This window comes from Apus apus, chromosome 15, assembly GCF_020740795.1.
Source record: "Apus apus isolate bApuApu2 chromosome 15, bApuApu2.pri.cur, whole genome shotgun sequence".
Lineage (NCBI taxonomy): Eukaryota > Metazoa > Chordata > Aves > Apodiformes > Apodidae > Apus > Apus apus.
This window is the reverse complement of record NC_067296.1, coordinates 6,263,353-6,290,755: the sequence shown is the minus strand read 5'-3', so window position 1 is coordinate 6,290,755 and position 27,403 is coordinate 6,263,353. Positions and strand designations below refer to the sequence as shown.

General features: G+C 47.4%; 1 protein-coding gene across 2 annotated transcripts; it reads left to right on the top strand.

Moving 5' to 3' along the window:
* Window positions 1-334: 334 nt before the first annotated feature.
* SLC13A3 (solute carrier family 13 member 3) lies at window positions 335-27,147 on the top strand. 2 transcript variants are annotated; one of them, XM_051632905.1, is made up of 13 exons: window positions 335-472; window positions 10,547-10,812; window positions 11,173-11,336; window positions 15,502-15,568; window positions 16,282-16,467; window positions 17,311-17,436; window positions 19,839-19,934; window positions 21,390-21,494; window positions 22,511-22,608; window positions 23,838-23,950; window positions 24,312-24,473; window positions 24,781-24,918; window positions 25,530-27,147. In XM_051632905.1, exons 1-13 carry the CDS (start codon window positions 362-364, stop codon window positions 25,713-25,715), a joined length of 1,818 nt encoding a protein of 605 aa, XP_051488865.1. In that variant the 5' UTR covers window positions 335-361; the 3' UTR covers window positions 25,716-27,147. The 2 variants fall into 2 exon arrangements, with proteins under 2 accessions (XP_051488865.1, XP_051488866.1); XM_051632906.1 differs by lacking the exon at window positions 17,311-17,436.
* The last annotated feature ends 256 nt before the right edge of the window (window positions 27,148-27,403 follow it).

Here is a 27,403-nt window from a genome sequence, read left to right as displayed (position 1 = left end):
TCACCTGTACTCACTGTTTCTTTACAGTCAGATGCCTTGAGCCTGAGTTACCAGCACAACCAGCCGCAGTTTTAGGGCCTGCAAGAGTCGCTCAAACCGAACGAGCCCTCGTCCTGCCCGAGGTTCGGAACCCGTTTGGTAACGTCTCCCCCGCCGAGCCCCTCCGGCTGCGACGGGGCGGGGACGGGGGGAAGGGGGCGGCCCAGCGGGTGCCGGGGCGGGATGGGGAGGCGGGATGAGGGCGGTATATCGGGGCGGGGCGGCATGTCAAGCCCCTCCCGGCGGGCGGGCCCCCCCGGTCCGTCCCGCGGGATAAAGCGGGGCGGCGGGGCCGGGCGGGGGTCCGGCGGGGCGGGGGGCGATGGCGGCGCTGGGGGCGTTAGTGAAGAAGGCCTGGAGCGTCCGGCGGTTCGTGGTGCTGCTGTGCGCGCCGCTGGCGCTGGTGCCCGTGCTGCTCAGCCTGCCCCCCAAGGTACTCGGGGGAGGGGGGGGGGCGTGGATGGAGACCCCCGGCCGTGGAGCCTGGATGGGTGCCCCAGCTGGGGCTGGTCCCCGGGGGGCGGGCTGGGGACCCTCCGCACGGAGCAAGGGGCAGTGACTGGGGTGCACTGAGCCAGGGACACGGGCGCGTGGGGAGGGGTACAACACAGACTTGCGGGGGGGAGGCACCCACTTAGGGTGCACCAGCTGTGGGGGGCATCAACTGGGGCCGTGGACTAAGGAGCGCACACAGGGAACACTGACTTGGGCAGGGACTAAGTACATGGGTCAGCATGGCAGGCTGGTGGCACGAACTGTGGGGCATGGCCCTGGGGACAGAGCCTCGGTGCCCTGTCCCAACTCGCTGCTCACCTCGTTCCTCAGCCCCGGCAGTACTTGGCCCTCGCGAGGGTCACCCCGCTACCTGCCAGGGTTTCGCCATGGAGGGAGGGCTCCCCAAAAACCTGCAGTCTGCCCCAGCTCCTCACCCATCTGCAGCCACCTTAGAGAGGAAATGGAGGGGACACCCTGGGGTTATTTTTTAAAGGGAAGAAGGGATGGATATAATGAACTGTATTTTTATTGCTCATGTAGACACAGGGAGGTGTAAAGAACCTGTGGGTCACAATCGGCTTGAGCTGAGTGGCCCTAACTGGTACTTCTTGCTTATACTTACCTGCCTTATTGTAATTTCTATCCTCTCACAGAGGAGCTGGGGAAACTGAGGCAAAGCAGGGCCCTGGTCAGCATCACGCAGCAAGGTGTTTGCAGAGCTGGGGTGGGAGGCAAGCACCCTGGGCTCGGCTGGGCTCTCAGGCTGCCCAGCATTTCTTTTCTGTTCCCTTTTCTGGAGGAATGGCACTGTGCAGTGGTATGGGCAGGGAGAGAGGGATGCTGGAGCGGGGTATGCAGCAGGGTTTGTGGTGCAGGGCTGGGAAATGCAGGGGAGCCACCAGTGCCACCTGCACTGCTGTGGGCAATCCTCAGGGGACCTTTGGTGCTGTGTCTGAAAAGGCTTTGTGAGCAAGATACTGGTGGTGGTCTGTAATCGTGGACAGACGGGTCTCCTGGTAAGGTTTATGCTTTGCCACGTGTATTAGGCTGCACATTAAGTAGTCTGTGACAAAATTTTGGAGACTGGAGGATTTTTGCAGCTGTCCCGTGCACGCAGCTCTCATGCAGCAGGAGGTCTGAGCCTTGAGTGGGAATGCACAGGGCAGTGAAGTCACTGGGGAATTTTGTTACCTTGAGTTTGCTATGGGAAGAATTTCACTCTTACAATCTGACTCAGATGCATTTGAGAATGATTTTGTTTAGATCACAAAATAGGTGATGTTTATACTTAGTCATTATAGAATGATTCAGATGCTGTAACGACATGAAGGTGCCATTTGTCTTGTCAGGTGAAACTTCTATGTTCAAGATAGCCAAATAAATCTCTCAAATAATAATAAAATAGTATGGTCACTGTTTTATTTAATGATGCCATATGTTAAAAGAGAAAATGCTTTGGATTTAATTTCCCTTTTTTCTGTTTTTAATTATTGAGTGATTTTCTTAGGAGTGATACCTAGTGTTTGCCTGGAAGAGCAGAAACTACATTGCACAACAGATACTTCATTATCTTGCAGATTCTGAAGTAGGTAATCTTATTTGTATATTCATTTATGGTAGCCGAACAAGTGACTTCAGTTATATTTAACAAGTTTGGCACTTGTAAAATCATGAGCTACATTTAGAGGGTGAGGAGATGCACTGTCTGCTCAACACAAGCCTGAGCTGTGCCATGGTTAATAGTGAGGATAAATCACAGATGAATCTGGGGCTTTGCCTTGGATCCAGATGCAAAATGTGCTGGCAGAAGTGCACACTGTCACACAGGCTGTGTTGTAATCTGGATGTTCAGGAAAGTGACTTCTCCAGAAGTATGGAAGAAAAAGAAGTCCCTGCTGCACTCTGGCAGTGTGCTGCTGTGTGTTCCTGGGTGGAAACCCCTCGAGGAGCTCACACACGGTCCACTCTGAGTAATGCTGTTCTGTTGAGGAAAAACTGTTGATGGGGAAGTGGTAGCACTTGTGGCTGAGAGGGTGCAGAAGCCACAGGGCAGCTGTGTGGAGGGAAGGAGAGGCCCTGGCAGAGCTGACTGGCCCCCCTGCCTTACGGAGCTGCTCTTCAGTCTCCGTGGGTACTAAATGCATTACTGTCGGTAGCAGTGAGAGCGCTGGTACCTGCGCTGGTCGCTGTCACGGCTCTGATGCTCTCACGGCCGTGACCACGCAGCGTTCCAAGCGAGCCCGGCTGCAGCTTCACCACCTGAGTCTGGCAGGGGTGAACCTGCCGCTGCGAGCTGCCGTGGGAAGCCCTGTCTGTTCGTGTTCAGGAGTCAGTGATTAATCTACAGTTTCAACACGAAGTTGTCTCTCCTTCAGCAAGAAAGGAAACTTGTTGCATCAACAGGGGATTAAGTGCTGACGTCTGGAGCTTGCTTGAGCCGCCCTGAGCAGCCGGAGCAGCGGGTGGGAGCAGGGTACGCACTCACCTGCGGGGGGAGAGGGGAGGGCTCAGCAGGTGTGAGGGGTCGGCAGGCGTTGGAGCTTGGAAGGGATCCTGCCGCACGATGGCAAGTGAGTGCGCTCAGCTGCACCGGGTGCTTCGTCCTAACACGGGGCTCCAGCCCAGGCGGGCGCTGTCCTGGGCAGCCCGGTCGCAAGAGCTGCCTCCGTCTGGAGAAGAGTCGGACTGACTGGGCTGCTGCTGGTGTTACTGGGAGGATGTCCCAGGCATGGCACCCACGGAGAGCAGGATGGGGCAGGAGGAGCTCCCGGGTGTGGTGCAGTTATTGAGGCAACTTTGATGTGCCGGCAGATCTGGAGCGTGGGAGAGTCGGGTGTGCTGGAAAGCATCCTGTGCCTGCTGGGATGGTTGGTGTGGCTGCCTGGCAGGGGGGTACAGGACCTGGTAGGAGGTGAGAAGCCATGAGGTTCAGCCCTTGCTAGTGTCAGGAGGAGATTTCCCTCGTGAGAAGGTGTCTTACAGGAATGTCTGTGGCTCTTCCCTGCTCTGGGGATGCTAAAGTCTGTTCCCACATCATGTCACCATTTACCCTCTCCCCACTGGGATGCTCAACAATTTTAATCTCTCAAAGGACCTGAAGCCATAAACAGCCACCTGAGCTTTGGCTTCAAGGGCAGCATTTCACTTGGATGTGCAGACCAAGAGATCATAACCTAAAGTTGATACAGCAGAGGACCCCAAGTAGGATGTGGCTTCTTGGATTAGTGTGTGCTGCAGAGTGACACACTGTGGTCTGGGTGTAGTGAAACCTGCACCTGGGTGACATCTCCTTGGAGACAAAATCACACAGAACCACAGAATTCCTTTGAGAATAATAATCCATCAAGTCTGTCCCTGCTTATTGCTAATAAACTCCAGCATCAATACCTGCAAGCTGCTATTAAAGCTTTCATCAGCTGTCACCCTGGGGTGGTGGTTCTCCAGATCTCTGTGTGTGTCTCTTCAGAGGGACAATGATGGGGCTGGCACTGGAGCTGCCATTACGTTGATACCCTTTCTTCTTACTTGATGCTCTTTGTAGATTGCAGTCATGGAGAGGGAGACTTGCATAAGTGATGTTGTCTGCAATCTCCTTTCTCTTAAATAGAGAAATGAAATTTCTGCTTTGTGGGTGGGTCTGCTGAGACCTCAGGCTGTGTCCCCCAAACTGTGGCTGGAACAGTGGCTTGAGTCTGTCACAGAAAACAGGACAAGGAAATGCTCCATGTGGAGCCTCTCCCCAGGAACCAGTTCTCCACACAGGATCTGTGTGTCAGCCCCTGCTCTGGTTGCTGCTGAAAGGGCTGAATATTTGCCCCGTGAGTGGAAGTGTGTGTGTGCCCCCTGCTTGGGGGCTGTGAATGATTGCAAAGAGCTCGGGCAGGGCAGGAGGGGCTGGAGGAACTGTCCTGCTGGAAGGGGCATGGGGGGCACTTTTAATGAGCTGTGCAAAGAGCTTGTTCCAACAGCTTCTAATGAACTCAATGTCTACAGCCTCTTGGCTTGGTAACAGCTGAGGCAGCCAAATCTGCTAAAAGGAGCTCTGAGCAGGCAAACAGGGCCCAATGCCTCCAGAAAACAGACTTGACTTCCTCAGTGGCCATAGAGCAATTTAAAATTAACTTGGATGTAATGAGTCCTCCTTATTAGAACAAGGAGACTTTAAGAACTTCCAGAAGAAAAATGACATTGCTTGCACTCAAAAGCAAAGAACAGGAACAAAGGAGTTGTGGGGAAAGGGGGTGATGCCAGTGTAGGTGAGTGGGGTGGTGAGCTGGGAGCTGGGGTGTCCTGGGGCATGAAGGGGAGCTGAATCCTGGGCTGGAGAGCGTGGCAAGAGCAAAGAAGTAGCAGCCTGGCAGGTAAAATAAGTGTTTGTAGCCTGTTTATACATTTCATGCACAGAGTCTGACTCTGCTATGTATGTGCTTGGTGGTTTAGACAGGCCAGTTTCATGAAACTGAAAAAAATGGCCAGTTAAATGAGCTGAGAGGAAGAACTCCAATGGGGAAAGAGGGGTGATAACTGGAAGAAGCATGACTACATTTTGCCACGTGCACTGGGAGCTTCAGCCTGGAGAGAGAGAGCAAGCCTGGCAAAGAGCAGATGCAAAGTCAGCGATACTTGGGGGAACAGGGAAGTCAACAGGAGTCAATATTAATTGAAATCTCAGAATCATAGAAAACATGAAAAGGGATGTTGAAGTATTGAGGAAGGAATCCCTAGGCAGGGTGTTGAGGGTGGTGACTGGTGGTTCAAGTGTGTGGCACAAAAAGGAATCTGACTCATGGCATTCTGTTGCCACATGGACAACATGGGGAAAAAAAGGAACGAAGCAGTTTTGTTCTGTGCTCAGGAAAGTGTTGTATAACAGAATAGTACAGTCTCATGTCATCAGAAGTTGTATGATCATGAAATATTTTTGTTGTGACGATAACCGAAGAGAAATTAAAATACTTGCATCCAGCCCTGGCTGCTGTAAACTCTACAGATTTAGGCAACTTCCATAATCCAAAAAACAATAATTTATAAGAGATGCCTGAGGAGTTTTATGAACCAATAAACTAGGTGCATTTCTACATGCCCCAAGGTGGATGGAGATCAGCAGGAATTCTGGCTGGAGTCCCTCTTGAGAAGCAAATTCCAAAAAAGAGCTTGAGGTGTAGATATGTAATTAGCTGAGTATGGCTACCAGGCTGGCTACCCACAGCCAGGAGGGTTCATGTGATATTGTCTCTATGGACATGTAAGAGTTGAGGAAGAGCAATGAGGATCTGCCAGGCTGCTTTTTGCTGAGGTTGAAGCTTTCACCCACATGTCCATCCAGCCTGGCATCCACAGAAATGGAGTTAACAAATTGGAGAAGTCTCAGAATGAGTGAAGGACTGGAAAACAGGCTATGTGATGAGAGGCTTGGGAGCCAAATTTGTTTCTTTCAAAGAATAAAAAGGCAAGGATAACTTGATGGCTGCCTGGATGGTGCCTCCATCTCAAGCAGAGTCTGGATAAAGACAGCCAAGGCTAAGGCATAAAGGAGGAGCATGTCAGGAGATGCAGAGGGTTGAAGCTGGCAGGTTGAGATTTTGCCAACCTTACTTTAACAGTGAGGTTCATGAATCATAGGAGTAGCTTAGTACACTTGCCACCACTGAAAATGTTTCTTTTTTTCTAATCAAATGTGGTGGATCTATCTTAAAACCACAATCAAACCCTGATACTGAAATGGAGATGCAGCAGGGAGCCCTGTGAGCCTCACACAAGGTGTCAGAACATCACACTGAGGTATTTCAGCTTCAGTCTGTGAGTATTTGAAGATATAGGATCTACTGCTGCCTCCAAGAGAAGGTGAGGACCCCTGAGACAGAGAAGATTTTCTCTAAGATGCCCATTTTATTTTTGTCATTAGTTTCCTTACATTATCTTGGTCAGTTTGCCTTGTTGCTCTGAGCCTCAGCTGTCCCTTCTGTAAAATAGCAAAGTCCAAAATACTTCAAGAAGTTTAAATAGAAGTGGTTAAGCTTTATGTCTTTTTAACATAACTCCAGAGCAAACTATCTTCCCTGAAGCTCTTAACAGCTTCTGCCCTGGTGTTACTGGCTCCTTTCTAGCCACTCTGCAAATAGCCGGTGGGAGGAAAACAGCTCTGCTGGCAGGAAGGCTGGTAAACAGGGCTTGGTTTATGGTCAGATTGCATGGTGTTTGCAAGAGCTGAGTTTAGTAGGAGTCAAATTCACATCTCCATCCCATTGGAGAACAGGCAGTGTGAGGGAGGTGGCCAGGAGCACCATCACAGCCACAAAGTGAGAACAGTTTGTGAACAAGACGCTAAAAGTCACTTTTGTACCAAGTAGTTGAGTGCCACAGATGGGATGTGCCTTTGAGAAGGTGGTGGGGGGGAAAGGGCTTTAAAAGCTCCAGTTTCAGCCAAAATATCTCTTGCTGTTGGGATTGAAGTCCTGGAGAGGCCCTGTTGCCTGTCTGGCACTCGTTTGCCTGGTCGTAGGGCAGAGGGAGAGCCTGTCTGGGGTTGATGGGGCTGTGGTGGCCATTTAACATGCAAAGGTTGATGGAGAAAAAACAAAGCTTGGCAGTGCCAAGGCAGGGCTTCTTTGAACACTGCTCTGTCTGCTGAAGAGGCTGTGACAGTGGGCTTCCTGGGGCTGGTGGAGGGCAAGGTGCAGCTGAAGGTCCTGATGTTCCCCTTCAGCTGGGCAGTGGGGACTGGTGGCTCGTGCTTGCCTGTGCCTCAGAGCTAGGCCTGGACAAGCCAGTTTACCTTCTGTGACCCACCTCCCCTATCAGCACCATCTTTCCCTGTGGCACTGCCCTTCCAGGAGACCTTCTGCTCTCCTTAGCTCTCCTGCCCATGGAAGACTACCCTGCAGCTTGGCTTCCTCTGCTGTAGCTCAGCAGGTCCCTCAGCGTGGAAAATTCCTGGTGCTTTCAGTGCAGTGCAGACAGGATCTGTGTCTGGAGGGGCAGAGGTCATTCCCAAGACTCTTGAGCAACAGGAAGGAGAGCTGCTGTAGTCCAGAGCCACTGAGCACCTCCCTGGAAATGATTAAATGGTTATAAAATTAACCCAATCACAAGACCTGTTTTAAAGTTCGTATGTGGTACCATTTCCCCCCCTGAACTTTGATAGACTTATTTTGAAGAAAATAAATAAAAAAACAACAACCCAAAAAAACAAACCAGCAGGGAGATGAGAGAAGTCCAGGGCATCTGCCAGTGGCAGAGCAGGGGGGGTGAAGGATAAAGAAGGGGGGTGATGGTGCTGCACACAGCAGCATGGGCAGCGTGGCTGTCTCCCTAAAAGACCATCCTTCTGACATTTGTTAGCATTTATTTTTTTCATACTGGTCAAACCTTCTGGGCATTGTGAGCATTAATTCATTAACATTGACAAGATATTTTGAAACTAAAACTTCTCCATTTTATTTAGAGTTTGGTTCAATTTAATTAATGGTTTTAATTTATTTTTGGGAGTTCTTACTCCAAACCTGTTATTCTGAAGTGTCTTGTTCCTTTTTTATTCAATGATTGTCCTATCTTAAGTGAAAAACTTGCTCAACATGGGTCCAGTTTTTCTTCATTTGAGGTAGAATAATGTAGATAAACAAAACTAGAGCTTTCTTTTTAAAGTGGTTTGCTATTGATCCATATAGGCTTCACAGTTTTGGGAAAACCCTCCACACAGCAGTAGTTTTCTGCCCTGTTTTGGTTTTACCCTTTGGCTTTTGATCTTGCAATGAAGCTTAGTTATTAGATTGATGCTGTGTTTCATTGCAATGTTTTCCAGAACATTTTCCATACACCAGAGAATAAATATCCCTTACTTATAATTAGTTTTCTAAATCGTGCTTCATCTGTTTCATCAAGCCAATTAAAGCCTTCACTAATATGCTCTTATATCAAAGCACTGTTAAATATTTTCAGTTGCTCTACCCTGTAAGATGCAAAGTGTCTTTATTTTGAAGTTGACCTTAGTGCAACTCTCCTTGCAGAAAACTGAGTATTTTGTCAGTGGGATAAAAAATTACTTATATGGCCTTTAGAGATCAACTGGAAAGGGCTTAATGAGAACAGAGCTAATTGTTTGTATAAAAAGAGCCGGAATGAAGAGAAATTATCAGTAGCCATGAGAATGAAACCACTGGTGTGCAAACTTTTTAAAATATAATTTCTTATTTATGCCAAATTTAGCACTGCCAGGTTTGTTGCTCTAGTCCTGCTGGTCAGGGGGAAGTGAAGCCATGGAGAGCTGGTGGGACCTGCCAGGTGCCAGGGCTGAGCCCTGGGAATGTAGAGGATTTACTGCACTGAATCCTGTGTGCCATTTTACTGGAATCTAAAATTAGGACTGGAAATGGTCTTTACATCCAGGTCTTGGGAACTTCACGTGAAGTGGTGGCTTCTCTGTGATCAATGTACTAAAAAACTGAAGCAAATTGCCTAGTTCTGTGATATTCATGGGTCCACGTGCCCTGAAGCACTGGAGCTTTACTAGCAGAACTGCTTGTGAAATGCAAAGCTCAGGTGCCAAAAGCAAACCTGGAGTTCTGTCATTCTTGCCACTTTTCAAACACTCACCACGGAGGTATGGAACTAGAAATCCCTGTTGGTTTCAATTCACTCATGTTATGCACCCAGCAAGGGTATCAGGGTAGATTCTGCTCTTTGGATTTCCCAATAACTGTGGTTACTTTTTATCCTCAGTTTGTGGGTGTGTTCCTGGGCTGCTGTCTGCTCTGGGGCCTTAGGGATGACCATGTGCAGCTAAGGGCTGGAGTGGGTTTTTGGCAGGTGACCAGGGAAGTTGTGGCTCCTCCGTCCCCTGCTCTGGTGTCTTGCTGCATGCTCAGCCTCTGCAGCTGCGACCAGGGTATGCCCAGAATGCAGCTCCACACAGTTCCCAGCCCACGCTCTTCCTGGCCCATCTGTGGCAGGCAACAGAGCTGACATCTTCCTTGCAAAAGCCCCAGCAAGCCCAGCCCTGGGAGCAGGGGAGGAAGGTCCAAGCAGAGGGACAGAGGTGCCTTTCAGTAACAATTCGGCCTGTTCCACAAGCTGGAAAAGAGTGGTAAAATAAATACTCTGTGGCTTCCAAATGACTCTCAGCTGTTATTTATAGCACTGTGGACACTTTGCCCCGCAGCCACTGACAATATCCCTGTTCAGCCCCTCCTGACCAAGCCCAGCTCTGTGCTGGGCTCCCCCCCTGCTCCCCGGGGGTCTCCCAGCATGGGCTTGGAGAGGTTCTCTTGACTTCTTTTGGTCGCTCGTTATTTCAGCCATGGCTGTGGTGACAAATGGCTTTGGTCTCCTTTGTGCCTCTTGGGTGGATGGATGATTTCAGGCTGCGGTGCCAGGGCACTGGGTTCCTGCCAGCCTTGGCCAAGGCTGGGGTGATGCTGGGCATGGGTGAGCTCCCTGCCCTCAGGAAGCAGCCTGACACCAGGGCACTTGATTTACGGATTCCCACAGGGACTGGGATGGGTTGCCATGGAATGGTTTCTCTTGGGAGACCTTTCTCTGTGCCTCCTATTGCAAGTGTGGGGACTGGAGACATCCATCTCTCAGAGCTGTTTTCCATAGCCATGCAAGGCAGAGTCTGTGGGATTTGGAGAGAAAGCACAAACGTTTAAGTGCAGCAGGGTCAGGTACTGGGACACCTAAGGATGTTGGCAGCAGCACCTGCTGAGGTTTGGCACCCTAAATCCAACATGCTGGGACAGTTCCTACTCTCCCTTGGTGCAGTGTCACCCTGCAGCACATCAGCAGCTCAGGCAGTTGAGGAGGACTTGGGTTTTGCTGTGGTCTCAGAGGATTGGTGTGAGCCCCGCACCCCTGCGCAGTGTTGTGGGGCAGATGTTGGAAATTATCTGGGAGAAATGCTGTATCATTGAAGGAGTAAATGGTGCGTTTTGCTTGTCTAAGGGTGAAACTCATCTCCAAGTGAACGATTTATCTGTAATGCTGTGTGTCTTACTATTCCTCTCTCCCTTTGCAGGAAGGAAGATGTCTCTACGTGATCCTGCTGATGGCCCTGTACTGGTGCACGGAGGCGCTGCCCTTGGCTGTGACAGCTCTGCTGCCCATTGTCCTCTTTCCCTTCCTGGGGATCCTCCCATCTAACAAAGTTTGCCCACAGTATTTTTTAGACACCAATTTCCTCTTCCTCAGTGGCTTAATCATGGCCTCGGCCATTGAGGAGTGGAATTTACACCGCAGGATTGCCCTCCGGGTCCTGATGTTGGTGGGAGTTCAGCCAGCCAGGTGACTATGGGAGCAGGGGGATCTCCGAGGGGAACGTGAGATACAGGTGCTCAGCAAGTAGCTCTGCTGTGGTGGGCTGTGCTGAGTGTCTCCCATGCCAGGGGGCTGCCCACATCCCACTTTTTTTCCAGCTTAGTGAGTTTATTCAGCTGTTTGCTCAGAGGCCAACGGAGCACAAGGAGAACTATTTGGTTCAGCCCCATACTTGTGCTCCCTCCCCTTACAGGAGAGTCACAGAAGTCTTTTTTTGCTGTTAGTTTTGTTATCCTTGCATGTGAGCTTTTCTTCATGTAGCTATAATATATCAGAGAACTTGCCCAACTGAAGAAATTGAACTTTTCCTTTTTTTCTCTCTTCCAGACTAATTTTAGGGATGATGTTGACAACGTCTTTCCTGTCTATGTGGTTAAGTAATACTGCCTCCACTGCTATGATGCTTCCAATTGCAAATGCAATTTTAAAAAGCCTCTTTGGGGAGAAAAACACATCTAAGGATATGAACAGGGAAAATGAAGAAAACCAAGGTAATTGAGACAGGGCAGTAGCACAAGCCAGCTGAGGTCTGCCCTGCTGCCATCAAATATGCCCCATAAGCTGAATAATTCAAGTGACCTTAGCAGTTCCTCATAAGTCATCCCTTCCAGACCCTTCACCATCCTCGTGGCTCTCCTTTGGATGATCTCCAATAGCTTGATGTCCTTTTTGTACTGTGGTGCCCAAAACTGCAGGCAGTACTCAAGGTGAGGCCATACCAGTGCAGAGCAGTGGTAATTTTAAAGGTCTTTTCCAACCAGAATGATTCTGTGATTCCATAATGGTCCCTTCAGGACAGCACATAGGGGTGCTGAGGGCTTGTGGACAGGGGGGTTCTCATCTAATTTTCCTGATTTTTCCCCTCATGAAACTGGACCATGAGCTGGAGATAAAAGGAAGAATAAAAGAGAAGGCTGGCAGGTTAAATACACATTTATAAAGTGCTTTGTGATTTCCTGGCTTGATGCTTGGTGTTGTTCCTGAGCAGGTTATGGACAGGCTGGGTCAGGAGTGTGCAGTCAGATGAGGTCTTCCTCCAGCACTCTCTTCACAAGTCATTTAGCAGGAGTTTTGGCTTCTGGCAGACAGTGATGAAGAACAAAAATGAAGTCCTGAAGTCCCCTTTGCAGCTATTACTGGTAGTTGGAGCAGTAGGCACAGCTTCCCTTTCTTGCACTAACACTAGTAATCCTTCTGCCCCTGTGATTTAAGAGCAATGGCTTTTGGGTTCCTGCTGAGTCCTAAGGCAGAAAACTGAGTCCCCAGAAGAAGACTTAAACATATGTGTACTCTAAAAAAGGTATAATTAATAATTCATCATTAATGTCTAGCAATCATAAGGTAGTTGCACTCCAGGTTGCTTTATCACTTGCTTTATGAATTTTTAACTGTTTGCATCCATTAAGATCCACTCCACTGGGCTTCTTGCTATGATTTCTTACTCTGTAGAAGCATTGTGTTCTGTCAGTTTGCTTTTAACTTTTTCCTCTGAAATGATTTGACCATGTAGTTGTGACTGTAAATACAGTAGAGTCTGGGAACACAAAATCAAGACCCTTGTTGTCCTAGACACTGGCAATCACAAAATTAACATCCTTGGCTCACAAAGCTTACAGTGGTGAGAGATTTGAAAAGGCAGAGGGAGAGCCATGCAAGTAGAAGGGTGAATAAAGTGATGCTTTACAAATACCATGTGATGGTGGGATGATGCATTTTTCTTTTGAGGTAGAGATTATAAAAGTAAAAATACAACTGAAGGAGGAGTCATCTGTCAAATGTACAACATCCAACTGCAGGTTTTCTTGTAGACTTTTTATTTGAGCTTTAGTGTCCCAGGGTAGAATCCTCCTGTTCTGTGATCTTACTGAATGGATGAGGAAAGCTGAGTTCCCTGGAGGAAGCCCTAAACCTAAAGTCAGTGACAAGTCTGATGTTATAGGTAGGAGCAGAGAGGGGAGGAGGAGTTTCCTGCAGGGGTCCCTGTCTGTTGGGTGTCAGCTGTGGTCAGGGCTGGTTGCACTGGGGCTGGTGCAGTTAATTTTTTCACAGGCCTGATGAAATCTGGCTGAATGTAAGGAATGTGCATTTGAGGGAAAAAAAAATGTACTCATTTTGTAGTTTACTTTTTTTTTTTTAATAATCTAGCTGGATTGTAATCTGTGCCCCCAAAAGACAGGCAGATTTATTTGCAAGGGGAACTGTATGTGGAAGCAAACTTTTAAAATGCCATATGATCAGGTCAGTTTGCAAATTGCAGATCTGCTTGGATATATTTTAATAACACTGTAGTAGGATCCAGGAGGCTAAAAAAATACTTTGGTGGCTAAATATATATATATATATATATATATAAATACATATATAATATGTATTTGTGGAGGGTTTTGCTTAGTGAGACAGTGCAGAATTAAAGTGGAGACTCTGATCAGTTGGTCACACTTTTTTCTGGTGAGAGAACCTCAAGGTTCTTCTTCAAATTCAAGATAAGCTGCAGTCAGTGCTTGAGGAGTTTTGTTGTGTCACAAAACTGCAAATGATGTCTTAAAAAGGGACAGGTGGGAAGTGTGCATTTCTGGACACCACTGCCTGGTTTGGCTGCCTGGTCCCAGCACTGCTGCCTGCACCCAGTGGGTGGAAATACTCCTCCTTGGGCCTTTTCAACTTTTTAGAAGCCATAAAAAATGTCATTAAAGCCAGAGTTCTATACGACAAGGCTTTCTGCTCTAAGGTATAGGAGGTATTTGGGTGAAATGGCCACTGAATCCCTCTGATACTGCTCTGTGAGAGCAGTACAGCTGTGTCCTGCCTCAGTGGCCTTTGGCCTCTTCTTACTTGTGGACCTGTAACAATTTTCAACTCCTTTTTGCAAGTTTAATTGGAAAAGTTCACTCTGCAGCAGCTCTGGCTTTCCTTTGCATTGTTGCCTTTTGCAGACCTGCCTTGAGAGGTAACTCACAGCTGGTCCTGGCAAGATGGGAGGGCAGCTTGGGCCCAGCAGGGGAGAAAATTTGAAAAATGTTAAGAGGTGGAATGAAATGTGTTTGTTTGCAGAACCAGCACTAGGCTTGAGTGGGACTGCAGTGGTAAGGGGCCTTGGGCTAAATGTGTTGGGGGATCAAGAGTTGGCCATGGGTTAATGCTTGTCCTTCTAATTACATCCCTCCCTGGCGTCATCACTGGGATGAGAGCTCAGCATGTGTGTCCAAGCCAATTAACTCCAATTCAGTAAATTAGCCATGTGTAAAACATGACTTTGCAAAACTCCTTGGTTCACTGAGCTGGAAAAAGCTCCATGTCTTCAGTGCACATGTGAGTGAGTCCAAGGACTTTGACCACTGGCCTCTCTCCATGCACTGCTTTTGGTCTCCAGTGCATGTAGAGGTTGGAGAGGATCATGGTTTGGACTGGGGAGGAGTGCAAGGACATTTGGGGACCGATGGGGTGGCAGTGGCAGGAAGTGTGCCCTGTGGTCTGCAGAGTCCAGAGAGGTGCAGGGACACAAGTCTCTGGACCTCAAAAGGTACAAATAGCCCTAAGAAAGGCAGCTGAGCCAGTGGTGACTGGGAAGGGCCACCTGGGCTGAAGGTGGGTGAAGCTCATTGTGCTCCAGTCCTGAGGAGGGCTGTGGAAAATGGGGTTTAACAGCACACCTCTACTCCCAAACTCAGGAGGTCAAGTCATGAGCCAAAACTGCAAATGCCACAAACCTGGTTAAAAATAGTGATTGTGCTGTATTTGTCTTTTGATTTCTGACTTCTCCCTTATGTACATGGGTGGCAGCATGGTGAGCACCTCCCAGTTTACTGTCCAAGACAATGTTGGTCATTCTGGTTAAAATATATCCTCTCCCCAAGTGCTCCTTCTCATCTTCCCTGCATGGTGATAAGGAGGGCAGAAAGGCAGAGTCTCTGAAATATGCAGGAGGGGTCCTGGAAATTGGGTATGCAACAGTGTGTGTCCCCCCTGCCCCCTGGGGTGGCCCTAAATGTGTGTGTGGGCCTGGTCTTTCAGCCTGCAGGTTCTGTCATTTATGGAGGGGGTGATGGGCTTGGGAATGGGCCAAATCCTGTGGGGGTGGATTTCAGAGGACCTGGTACAATGCCTAATCCCCAAAGATGCCCCAGTCCCATCTTTAAAAAACAAATTACTGCTATAGGATGCCTTTGCACTAGGTGCCTGCAGGAGGTAAAATTCTCATCCCTTGGGAAGGCAGTTCCATGGCAAGGAGTGCTCCTGCTGTTCCCTGGGGAACGTGCCTTACAGATACATCAGGCCCAACAGTTTTTATTCCCAAGAATGAGCTATGGTTACCCCCAAAAAACCAAGCCCATCCCAAAACCCTGCCTTGATAAGGGGCAACCTGAAACTCCCGGTCATGTTAGTGGATCCCAGAGTCCAACCAGTGACAGTAGTAAAAGGACCAAGCACCTCTGGGCTTTGGAGAAGAAGCTGGGTGCTGTGGTGGGCCTGGAGTGGTTGCAGAAGGAGAGGGGCTTGGTCATCCCTGCCAGGTGCTCCTGACCCCATCCCCATGGCATGAGCTCACCCTTGCACCAGCCCTCCTCTGGCAGTTGTCTCCTCTGTTCCTCTCTTTGCTTCAAGGAGGATTTTCTAGATGCTTTGAACTGTTTTAAAGTCCTAATCTTTCTTTTTCAGCATCTTTACAGCAGAATAAACTTTACACTGTACCAACTGAGATGCAGTTTCTGGCAAGTACTGAGGAGTAAGTTAACTATAAAGTTTATATTAGAGAGCTGAGAGAGAGAATTACCCCCTGAGCTAGACCAAGTTTTAGGAATTTGAAATTCAATCATTGAAATGTTTGATTATACCAAACATCCCAATCAATAGCAGCCTGATGATAGACACCTTCTTCTCTGTGTCCAGCTTCCCTCTGCATGTCCAAATCATTGCAGAGATTTTTCCAGCCACTCTGAACTGGCAGCCAGAGGTGTCTCCTGCTGGGAAATGGTGCCTTGGGTTTCTCAGGAACATCGAACGAGTGAAGCCAGTGATGGTACAACCCACCAGGATTTACACACTGGTGATGGTCCTGCTTCCCAACGATGGGAAGGAAGCACCTTTTCAGGAAGAGATGTTTCTTTCTTCTTGGTGCTATCAGGTTTTATTTTGTTTTCCTTTTAGCAGTCCTGTGGACTTCATGCTAGGTGGTAGAAGTTGCTGAGGGGCTGGGCAAGGCAGGTGCACCCTACAGATGGGTGCTGAGGGTGCTCTGCCCTCTGCAAGGCTGCTGGTCCCAGGGGGTGGCTCACCGAGCAGACCCCTCAGCTGCACTGAGCTGCTTAGGTGTCCTTGAGGACTGTGTTAGCTTGGATTTCTAAAAACTGGGAATTTTCCACCTGTCAAGGCTCTGAAGTGGCTGCGCTGTATTTAAACCAGGGCTTTCACCGGATTCTCTTTTGGACTGTTTTAAAGCAAAGATCTGACGGAGGAGAAGGAGGTTTCCAGTGATGCTCTCTCAGACTTAAAGAAGGAGGAGGAATACAAAACAAACATCTGGAAAGGTTTCCTCATCTCAATCCCATATGCAGCCAGCATTGGGGGTACAGCAACGCTGACGGGAACTGCACCAAACCTCATCCTTCTGGGACAGCTGAAGAGGTATGGGAGGCCATCCTGGAGAGCCCTGTACATCCTGGGAAGCAGACATGTTCTCCATCCCTGTAGGAAATTCCCTATTGTACCAGGAAGTAGTTTGGAAAATTTATGCCCTTCCAGAATATTTTGGGAAACTTTGTGAGCAGGTGAAAGCAGAGAGTGGCTGCATCAGCCTTAGCTGTGATAAGCAGGTTTCCAGTGTACCCAGCCAGGCTGGAGCAGGTGGGCTTCACCTTGTCCATGCTCTTAATCCTACTGAATCTAATGGGATGTGGCTACCTGCTTATAATCCATCTGGTACTGTTGGGATGAAATGGGCTGTGGAGTGTTTTGTGAGCAATTATATCTACTGCTGTATGGTGGAAAGCAAAAAAAGGAGCCCACTCCTTCTGGCCTGTTTTCTCATTCATAAAAGATGCCTCCCATGCACATAGGAACAAAGGTTTGTGCCATCCTAGGTGCCCACAGGTATTTCTTTGCTGGCCTCTACAACTAGTATGTTTAAGTTCCCCCAGGCATGTACAGCATCCCCATGAGATTCCTGTACAGACACTCCAGCAGTTATTGCAGCAGGGTTTAATCCTGGGTGTTCAGGAGTGTCACTATGAAAGCATCAGAGTTTTTCACTGGGCTGGGTGAGCTGTGGTTGGCAGGGTGGCCTGGGGGGTTGTCCCAACACAGTGCTCCTCAGATCCCCTAGTGCCCACCTAACTGATAATGCACACACAGGAGCAGTTTTTCAATGCACTCTGGCGAGTTTGTGGGGTATTTCAGATGTTTGTTTACCCTTAAATCAAATGGTTGTTTTCCCTTCTTGCATTGATTTGATTTTTCCCATTTGCTTAGTTATTTTCCAGAATGTGATGTGGTGAACTTTGGTTCTTGGTTTATGTTTGCATTTCCTTTAATGCTGATTTTTCTTCTCCTGGGATGGCTATGGATCTCCATCCTGTATGGAGGAATTAATGTGAGGTATGTTTATAGTCACTATACATAAATGTTGTCTGGTTCTACCAACATGGTGAAATACATTAATCCCAATTCTCATACTAAATCTGCTCATATCACCCAGGATCCTGTCATGGACAGTGGGAGGTTTCATAATTAATCAGGATGGTTGTGCTATAACAATCTATTATTAAGAAGCTGATCTGCAACAGGAGGGTTTTAAAGATGCCTCATGACTACAGACACTATCTAACTGAACTGCATCATCTGTACACAACATGTATTACATATTCCTTCAGTTCAGCACACAATTTTTAAAGGTTGTTTTACTGGGCCGGTGGAGATCAGTGGCAGATTTTCATGGAGGGAAGAGAAAGAAGGATCAAACTTTGAAGACCAGGATGAAATCTTGGGTCCCTTAGAACTAGCAGCAAAAATCTCCCAGAACATAGAAGAGCCAGGATTTGTTCCTGGGACAGAAACATGGGTTTGAAACAAATAACTTCGCCACAGGGCTCAATTTTACAACAATGTGTTAATCTGTAACTGAGAGTAACATGTTTTTCCAAGAAATTTGTGCTGGATGCATGTTACCCCTGGGGTGCAGTATTTAAAATGATTGCAGCATTGCTGTTCTGGTTCCTTTGGAACCCTTTTGATTCCCCACATGCTATCATGTGATAGCAACAAACTCCCAGTCTTGCTTCCTCCAGGGACCATACAGAATTTCTGATATTTAGAGAAGTCTTTAATTGTTATTTTGAGTTTAAAATACAAATAGAGGAGAGGAGGGAGGAAGAGAGCAGGTGTCCAAATATTTACATTGTCTCAGAGAGAGGGGGGGAAATCAATGGGAAAGTTTGAATCCAGAAAATGCCAAATGCAGGTCCTTAAATGGCTGGTGGGGCTTCAGGGAGGCTCTGTGTGCTGCTGAGGGATGCTCTGCTGCCTCTCACTGCTCAGACCTGCCCAGGGCTTGGGAGATGAGGAGCCTGAATCCCTGAGTCCTATGGGACACGGCCCCGGCATCCTGCCAGCACGGCCCTGGACGAGCAGGTGAGGGAAGAGGTAGCTGTGCTGGCCAAAGCCTCTGGTGACATGCAAAATTGCTGTTGTGCTTGGAGAACGTGATGCTTGGTGTTTTGTTTGGCTGGTCTCCACCCGCTCCAGGCCCAGCTTTATTGGGATAGCTGGGCCAGCACGGATGCTGGTGTTCCCCAGGGATGAGGTGCCTTGGAGGAGACACTGCAAAGCCTCTCATGTACAAGCCAGTGTCTGCAGGAGGGTGTGGGGCTGCTGTGGCTCTAGCAATTCAGGGAGAGCAGCTGGGCTTTCTGTGTGGGCAAGTCCTTGGGGTCTGCAGCACAGGACAGGCAGGTGGACGTGGCTGCAGCAGCAGGTTGGATGTGCTTGAATCCAAATGACATGAAAAGGCTGAGGTGCAGGCTGGCTGGGCTGATGCTGCTGCTGCCAACACCCCCTCTCAACAATAAGAAATTGAAGGGCCAAGTCTATCTATTTGAGGTTCAGGAATTTCTGGATGGTCAATCATTCATCCACACAGATCAGCCAGCATTCCCCTTGCAGTGCTGAAGGAAGGAAGCAAGCAAGCACAGGCATGGTTGGACTTGGTGATCTTGGAAGTGTTTTCCAACCATGATGATTCTGTGTGCAATGTGGGGCTGGGTGGGTGCATGTGAAACAGAAAGTTGGGGTTTTGGGTCGAATCAAGGTCACAGGCAGGGTTGGAAACCAGGTTCAGCAGCATGGGGTGTGATGGGAGGTGAGGTGCCAGGTATGAATGTATCACTTGTCTGCACATACTGCAAAGGATCAAGCAGCACGTACAGTCAGCATGGCCAGGCTAAGAGGCTTAGCCAGGGGCACATTAACATTCCCAGCCAGTTGGAAATTCCTCACATTTTTCTTGATCCTCAGCAGCATCCTGGGATCACCCAGGAAATTGCAAGTGACTCAAGAAGTGAAGAGACAGATTGATTTTCCATGTCACCTGCTTCCTAGTTATTCTGCCCAAGTAGGTATTGGCTAGAGATGAGGAAATCCTGCAGTGTTGGGACTTTCTTTTGGCCATCACAGCCCATGCTGGAGGAAGCAGCTCAGAATATAAATGAGGAAACTTCCTAACCTCTGCAGAGACTCCTTTGTATGAATGCAGAGAGGGAGGATGTATAAAATAGGGCCTTATTGCCTGTGTCTGCACCAGAGATCTTCATCACCAGTCTTTGTGATCTGGAGAGGATGCAAAGTGAGCCACCAGGGGCGTGAAGCTCTTTCAGCCTCGCAGAGCAGGCACTGAGGAGGGCACTGTGTGTGTGTGTGTGTGTGTGCACTGCAGCAGTCAGTGCAGCACTTGCTGTGTCACCTGTGTTAGAGGCACATAAAGATATAACTGTGTTTCTTCACAGGGGCTGGAGAAAAAAGAAATCAAATATAAGGGCAGATGCAGAAGCCCGAGCCAGAGAAGTGATAAAAGAGGACTATCAGAAACTGGGGCCAATAAAGTGAGTCATCAAATTGGGACTGAAATGAAAAAGAAATCAAGTGGGTTGGAAGTGTCTGAAGAGTGGAGAACTGGGGGAAATGGAGGGGTTTTTAGAAGAAAATTAAATAGGTATTGCCACTCGAGTGTTTGCAGCCTGCTGAGGTTTGCTTTTTGCAGGTTCCAGCCCCTCCACCTTCACTAAGAGGAACAATTGCAAATAGTAGCTTGTACTTATGTCTTAAGAGCAAAGTTTATGTTATAGAGTGAATTCATGCTGGGTTATTTAATCACTGTTTGTAATTTTTCTGCTTCAAGGACAAAACTAATCCTGTGTGTGTTATGTACTAACCAGCACAGGCTGAATTTTGAAGGTTTTGTGCACATGTGTTGTGCAAAGCAGGAGCATTTGCTGAGAAGGCTGATGGATCTTATGAGAGATAGGAATCATATGGATTGTGGATATACTTTAAGAAAGCTTAATAGCTGCTGAAGGAAAAGATATGGAAAGAAGTCAGATCCATGCCATGGAGACCATGAATTTCCTCTTATTAACTCCTTCAACTGTATTAGTTGGGTGAAGATAGAACAAGACTCTCTCAGTTTCTTATTGTAATTTCTCAAAGGTCTTGTCTTCTGGAAAAGGGTTGCAATGATGGGGATCATATTCTAGAGCAAGGAACTAGCAGAAAGATCAGTTTTAGACTTAATGAGAAATGCAAAGAAAAGGGAGAAGCAGGAAAAGTTGATTGTCTCCAAGAATCAAACCCTAGGTGTGTGCCCACTCATATTTTGGGCAACTAGGACTAGTGAAGGTTTCTGAAACTGTAGCTTTTAACCTCAGAATGTTTTTGTTTCTCCATCTGTGAAATAATGTTTTCCTACCCAGGGCAGCACTGTGAAGATTCAGTGATGTTTGTGTCATGCTATTGACACTGTCATTATTGCTGTTGTGTGGAAAATGGAGTGGTTCTTCAAAGACAATTGTCTGTGCCTGTGCTGTAAATGAAAGAAATTGGTTTATTTGTTCCATCCAGTGCATTATCGAGCAGCCTGCAAAATGTCTCTGAAAGAATCAAAGTCCCACTTTGAGCTCTAGGAGTGAGGAAGTCCATTAAGCCTTGCTTTACCAATTTGATTAGCAACCCCATAACTTAAAATCGATGCAAGTGGCCCCTTCCCAACGGTTTAAATGTCCTTCCTTGTGCTTGGAGAGGTTCTAAGCAGTGTTTTGAGGCATTGTCTTGGTTAAGTCTTGACTCCACTAGAGTCAAGCCCGATGCTCAGTGGATGAAACTGCCATTTACTCTGCTGTTTGTTGTGTGCCTGAGGGATGCTCTTCAGGATTTGACCTTGAAGTTTGTTCCTGCTGTCTCATCTATGATTTGAATCTCAGCCATCCTTTTAGATTGCTTGAGCAAGGTGCAGCCACCTCTTTAGCACATCAGCATTTTAACTCCATTTCTTTTCATTTTAGGTTTGCAGAACAGGCCATTTTCTTCTTATTCTGCATGTTTGCCATCATGCTTTTCTCCAGGGATCCCAAATTCATTCCAGGCTGGGCAAGCTTGTTTGCACCAGGGTAAGATTTTATTTTCATTCCACTGTCACATTTTTCAAAAGCATTTCCAAGTCGTTGAGATTCCTGGGTTTCTGATTGCTCAGGTTTCCTGGAGTAAATTAAACTGAGCTTCAAGCAGCAGAGCCAGCTTTATTGTTCCTGTCTCCCAGAGGAGGTACATGAAGCCTGGTGGGAAGTTGATGTGTGTCTATCTGATGCCATCCCTAGAGTTTTAATGTTGGGAAAGCTGTTTATAGGTACACTGACAGTGAAATACTGAATTCTTTCCACAATCCACTGATTTCACTGGGGGTCTGGAGACTGAAGAGAGTTGGCAGGAGCTGACCATGAGTACAGTTCTGCCTGTTTAGCAAGTTTGTCTCCCCTGTGACATTCGTACCTTGGGAAGATGAATGGATATAGCAGCTGGAGAATGCTAATTCTCAGAGAGGGTGTTGTTATTCCTTAACAGAAAAGACCTTCGTAGTTGTGTGTGTTTGTTTGTTTTTTGTAAATAAAGCCCTAGCTTAATAAATGATTCCTTAATGCAACAAAGTAGTTACGGGCTTTTTTCCTCATCAGTTAATAGCTCTTTACAATCAAACAGAAGCTTAAGCTCTTTACTGGATGGAGGTTGCTTTTCACCTTAGAGTCTGAGAGTTTTCATTCTGCAAAGAGCCCATATTCATAAGATGGTTCGGGCTCTTCTCTCTTCCTCCCTGAAACGACCTGGGGGAATTTGTCCTCACAGCCCCTCATGGACTGACCATGACTCTGCAATCAGAACAGCCAGAGCATCAGTGGGTGGGGATTAGATCTTGGTTTTTACCTTTGTTAGGGCAGCTTTTCCAGGGGGTTCACAGCCCATGGTAGAAATGTAGCTCGACAGGGAATTAAAAAGAAAAGAACTGTGAACAAAGAGCCTTGTTCAAACCTGATGGAAACTTGTAATCTTCTTTGGTAAATCCCTGTTCTCATAAACTTTGTAACTCTACAGGCTTGTGTTTCTTACCAGTGTTTCTGCTGCTTTGGGACAGGTTTATCTCAGATGCAGTGACAGGGATCACCATCGTGATTATACTGTTCTTCTTCCCTTCACAAAAACCTTCCTTCAGGTGGTGGTTTGACTTGAAAGGTGAGTAGGAGACCCCTCTGGGCAGGGACTCTGCCCTTGCCTGTGTTCTGGCAGGGCGGGCATAGAGCAAGAGCCAAGACCATCTCCCCTTGGACCAGCACCAGCCCTCAGCACAGCTGAGCTGGCATCTGGAGCAGTGTGGGTTGAAGGTGCCACTTGATCCTACAGAGGCTTTTTTTCTGAAGTGCCAGAGAGGTTTAGCAGTCATTGCCCTGCTGCAGATTGCAGGAATGACTCAGTTGCTCATGTAGCTGTCAGAGATGATGCCACGGTGGTTGAAGTGAACTGAAATTGGTGTTGATTTACCATAGCAGACCTGATTGTGAAACAGAGGTTTGGTTGTTACTCCCAAATGGCTCCTGTCCCTCAGGGGGAGCATCACGCTCTGAGAGGGCAGAGCTGGGTGAGTTGTTCATACTCAAAACTAAGGGCCCTTCCTCAGTTCCTGGAATGATTTAGAATTTAAGCTCCTAAAACCCAAACTCTCCAGCAACTTTTGGTATCAGGAGTCTTTTGAGATCTTGGGTCTATTCTCGTGAGTAACAGTGAGGTCCAAATTTTAATCCATGAGCCACTTACAGTAAGAGAGATGCAGCTGATGAAGGCCCTTTGTGCAGCACCACCTGGGTCTGTGGAACAAAAAAAACCTGGCTGCTCTGCATCGTGCACATTGGTTGTGTTGGCCATATGCAGGAAGATGTTTTGTCAGGCCTCCTCCTCTGTCCTTGTTCAACAGAAAACTACAGACCCATTAGCATGTCCTTCCCTATGACAGAGCTCACTTCATCATGTATTAAGAGATGGCCTTTAGGGCAGATGAGCTCTTGGCTATAAAACTCACCAGCTGTTGAACAGCAAGTGGAAAATTAATAACATCTTCATCATTCAAATGGTGGAAAATTTCATCCTTCCACAGACTCCTGTATGTTGAAAACAATTTTTGTCTGTTACAAAGAGAAAATTAACCTGATGTTAAATGTTCCCTTGAGAAGACCTCAAAGTTTGAGGTTTTTTAAGTGCTAGAATTATTATTTTTTTTTAAAGATCTGATAATAATTTAAATTCTCTTTTAATTGTCTAGCTGCAGAGACTCCATATGTGTCTATTATCAGGAACCTGTGGTTAGTGAGCTTCAGCATTGATGTCAGGCTTATTTTATCATTCTGTCAGATGATGACTGATATGTTCCTCTCTGGGTGTTTGACACGGGGGGGTTTCTCTTCATCTAGCACCAAACACTGAGACACAGCCCTTGCTGACTTGGAAGAAGGCCCAAGAGACAGTTCCCTGGAACATCATCTTGCTGCTTGGAGGAGGCTTTGCCATGGCCAAGGGCTGTGAGGTGAGACCTGCTGCAGGTACCACGTTGCAGTCATCCCATCTAACAGAGCTGGGTTTTGTCAGGGTGTCACTTGGGGTTCCCTTTGGGCTCTGGGAAATTTGCACTTGTGGAGTCACAGTACTTGAAGGACATGTTTCTCAACTCCAGGTGACAACAGTGTGGAGCAAATAGCTAAGGAGGGCAAGAGAGCTTGCAGCTCCATTCAGACTGCTGGTTGCTAAATGCCCTGAGGACACTGCACATGGGTGCTCGTGTGGGTCAGTGCAGGTGGTTTGTAATTTGCAGTTCTAGGAGAGGATCAGTTCACGTGCAGGGACATGGGAACTCTCCTCTCCAGCTCCTTTGCTCTCCCCTTCTGCAGGAGTCTGGTCTGTCTGCCTGGATAGGAGGCCGTCTGCATCCCCTGGAGGGCGTCCCACCACCCGTGGCTGTCATCCTGGTCACCATTGTCATCGCCTTGTTCACAGAGTTTGCCAGCAACACAGCCACCATTATCATCTTTCTGCCTGTCTTGGCAGAGCTGGTAAGGTAGTCCCATGGCAAGACCAGCTGCTCCTGTGTCCTCCTCCTGCCCCTCAGATGGGCAGGTTTGTGTTGGAATATGTACCATGTGGTTCTCCTGCTCCTGGGTTTCCAGCACTGAAATCCTTGGGAGCAGCAAAATAAGTGCCTGTAGCATAACGTGGACACTGAAGGACAATAATCCTTCAGATGTTATTTAGGAGAGTGTGGGGTAGGGCTGTGCACAGCACTTCTTTGCATTCTTTAATATAACTGCCTGTGACTCCAGATCCCCAAGGTACAATTTCTGTTCCTTTCTGTTTTTCAAGGCCATTCGTCTGAAAGTAAATCCCCTCTATTTAATGATACCAGGAACTATAGGGTGCTCCTATGCTTTCATGCTGCCAGTCTCAACACCTCCTAACTCAATTGCATTTTCTTCTGGACACTTGATGGTGAAGGATATGGTAAGTTTTTTTTTTAGATACAGAAAATGCTGAAATCAATCAGCCTGAGTGAACTGTTTAAAAAAGGAATTTTATGGGCTGTTACTAGTTTGATGTGTACTAAAATGAAAAGACAGAAGTCTGATACTGTTCTCAGCAACGTTTGAAGGCACAGGGATATGGAAGGAGCCTGTGTGACATCTGGTCCTGTGAAATTTGGAGTGACTGTGGCTCCAAATGGAGACAAATCTGGTCTTGAATGTGTTGAGCATCTCCCAGACCCTCCTTCTGTTCTGTGCCAGTGTCAGTGGCTCAGATTTCATAGGTTTCTGGGTGCAGGATAAGTTCCCAAGGGCAGAGAAATAAAACTTACAAGCAAAATTAGGCTCAATCCCAGTTCCTGCTCACATTCCTGAGGCTAAACAGATGTTAATGTTTTTGATGGATCAAAGCTTGGTGAGCATCTGCAGAATGGCCTTTGTGGCTTAAGAAGGCCCACTTAAGATGTTGCTAATATTAAACAGCAATTAAGCCTTCCATTTTTATAATGTTTATATTCAAGTAGCTTCATGCTTCACATGCTGTAGATGTCCAGTCTAAACTCAACAGTTGTCTTTGTATTTCTTTTGTAGGCAAGAACTGGGTTGCTCATGAATCTTATGGGAGTTCTGCTTCTTAGCTTGGCCATGAACACATGGGCCAAGAGCATCTTCCAGCTGGGGACCTTCCCTGCATGGGCCAACATCCATGCGGAAAATACCACCTCACTCTTAAAAGCTGTAGAAAATGTCACTTTAAGTGCACTAAATAAAATATGAACAAAGCCACCCCCAGGGAAGGACTCACTCACTTAGGACTTGGGCACTGGAATCATCAGAGTATGCACAGGAGGAAAGCTGTGTGGCTGCTCACACTGTATGGGACCCTCTGATTTAATTTTGGTTTTAGAAATGCTGGTCAGTGTTACAACATCCATTTGTTATTTTCTCAGAAGATCTTTCTCCACCTTCCACAGGTTCCAGTCAGGCTCTCCCAGAGTCCATCTGTCTTAGGTGATCGTTAACTGGACAACCCTGTAAGCATCAAGCATCTTTGGGCAGATACCTTTTCCCCCATGAAAGCTAAGGAGCTTTGCTGCTCTGGCTTCTGATACCCTACCTCGTTTTGGAGAGCAGCCCTGGGAACAGGGTGGAGGCAACTGGATTATTTATGTGCAACCCAATGTTGAGTGAGTGTATCAGAATCTGGCCGAGGGGAGGAAGGCAGCATGGCCAGGTGCTTCTAGCAGGGTGTGAAGGATGGGGTCTCATTGCCATCCCATGAGTAATTCTCTTGTGGAGGATGAAGACTGTTTCTTCAGGTTTGTGCATGAAGGGATGATTCAGGAGATGTGTTGGTGGGACTCAGTGCATTGCTCCATGCTTTGGAAACAGGAAGGCAACAGTTTGTTTCCAAACACGTTTGATGTTTTGAAAACCTGGGACAGTAACTGCTGCCTGGTTCTGTGCACTGAGGACACAGATGGGGGGTTGGGACCAAATTAATTTCTTACATAACTTGGGACATCAGTGATGTTTCACCGTTGGTGAATGTGGCCAGTCTTAGGTTAGTGAGATTGACTCACTCATGAGTGATCTGCTGAGTCACAGGTCAGTGGACAAGTTGCATTGGAATATTATTGACATTTCTGAAAAATAGGCTTTGATTCTTAACTTCTTTTTAAATCAGATTGCTTGGGTACTTTCAATGAAAGCATTGCAAATTGACTGTGATTTTAATCACTATTTTATCCTTTTTTAAAAAATTTCAGTAAGAATCTAAAATATTTAATTTAAAAGCTAAGTCGTTGACATAGATGGATTGAATGACTGAAGGATCTGATTCTTGGTTTAGGGAAGGTGAGTGACTAGATCCCTGTACTGGGACAGGTTTATCTGATGATACAACCTGGTGGAGCTGGCAAGGTGGAGTGGTCTAGGGTAGGGATGCAGCACATCCCTCCTGCTCTGCTGATAAACCCCAGAGCCAGGTGGGAGCTGGCAGGGTGTTGCTCACCAGCCACAGCTTCTGCTGTGGGTTTGCCCTGGGGTCTCCTGCTCAGTGGGGACTCGTGTTGGGGGGTCCAACCAAAACCATCAAAACCAATTGAATGTGGAACTTTGATCAGTCAAGTTAAAAAAAAAAATCCTTAATGTTCAACAAAATCCTTAATGATTGTGGAAAATGTACAATAAATTATGTTTGTTAGCATGTCACATCGTCCTGTTTGCTCTGTAGATTGAGAGGAGAAAAGCAAAGCCCATGCCCCCCCCTCTCCAGGCTTTATCCCCTGATCCCCAGGGGTTCCCCAGGAGGAGCAGGAGGACAGGGAGGCTTTCATCCCAGGGTGACCTGTGAAGCAGGGGAGGAACAGGACTGGGAAGGTTCCAGCCCAGCATCTCAGGGCAGCTGAGCTGAAGAGGGGCAGCCCCAGCACCCACCTTTGCCTGGGACATCCTGCCCCACT

Bases quoted from the DNA above. Each gene is read 5' to 3' on its own strand.
- SLC13A3 (XM_051632905.1), top strand. From the start codon at position 362: ATGGCGGCGCTGGGGGCGTTAGTGAAGAAGGCCTGGAGCGTCCGGCGG. The intron at 15,569-16,281 runs GTAAGTTAACTA...ACTGTTTTAAAG, and splicing joins TTTCTGGCAAGTACTGAGGA to CAAAGATCTGACGGAGGAGA. The intron at 24,474-24,780 runs GTAAGGTAGTCC...CTGTTTTTCAAG, and splicing joins TGCCTGTCTTGGCAGAGCTG to GCCATTCGTCTGAAAGTAAA.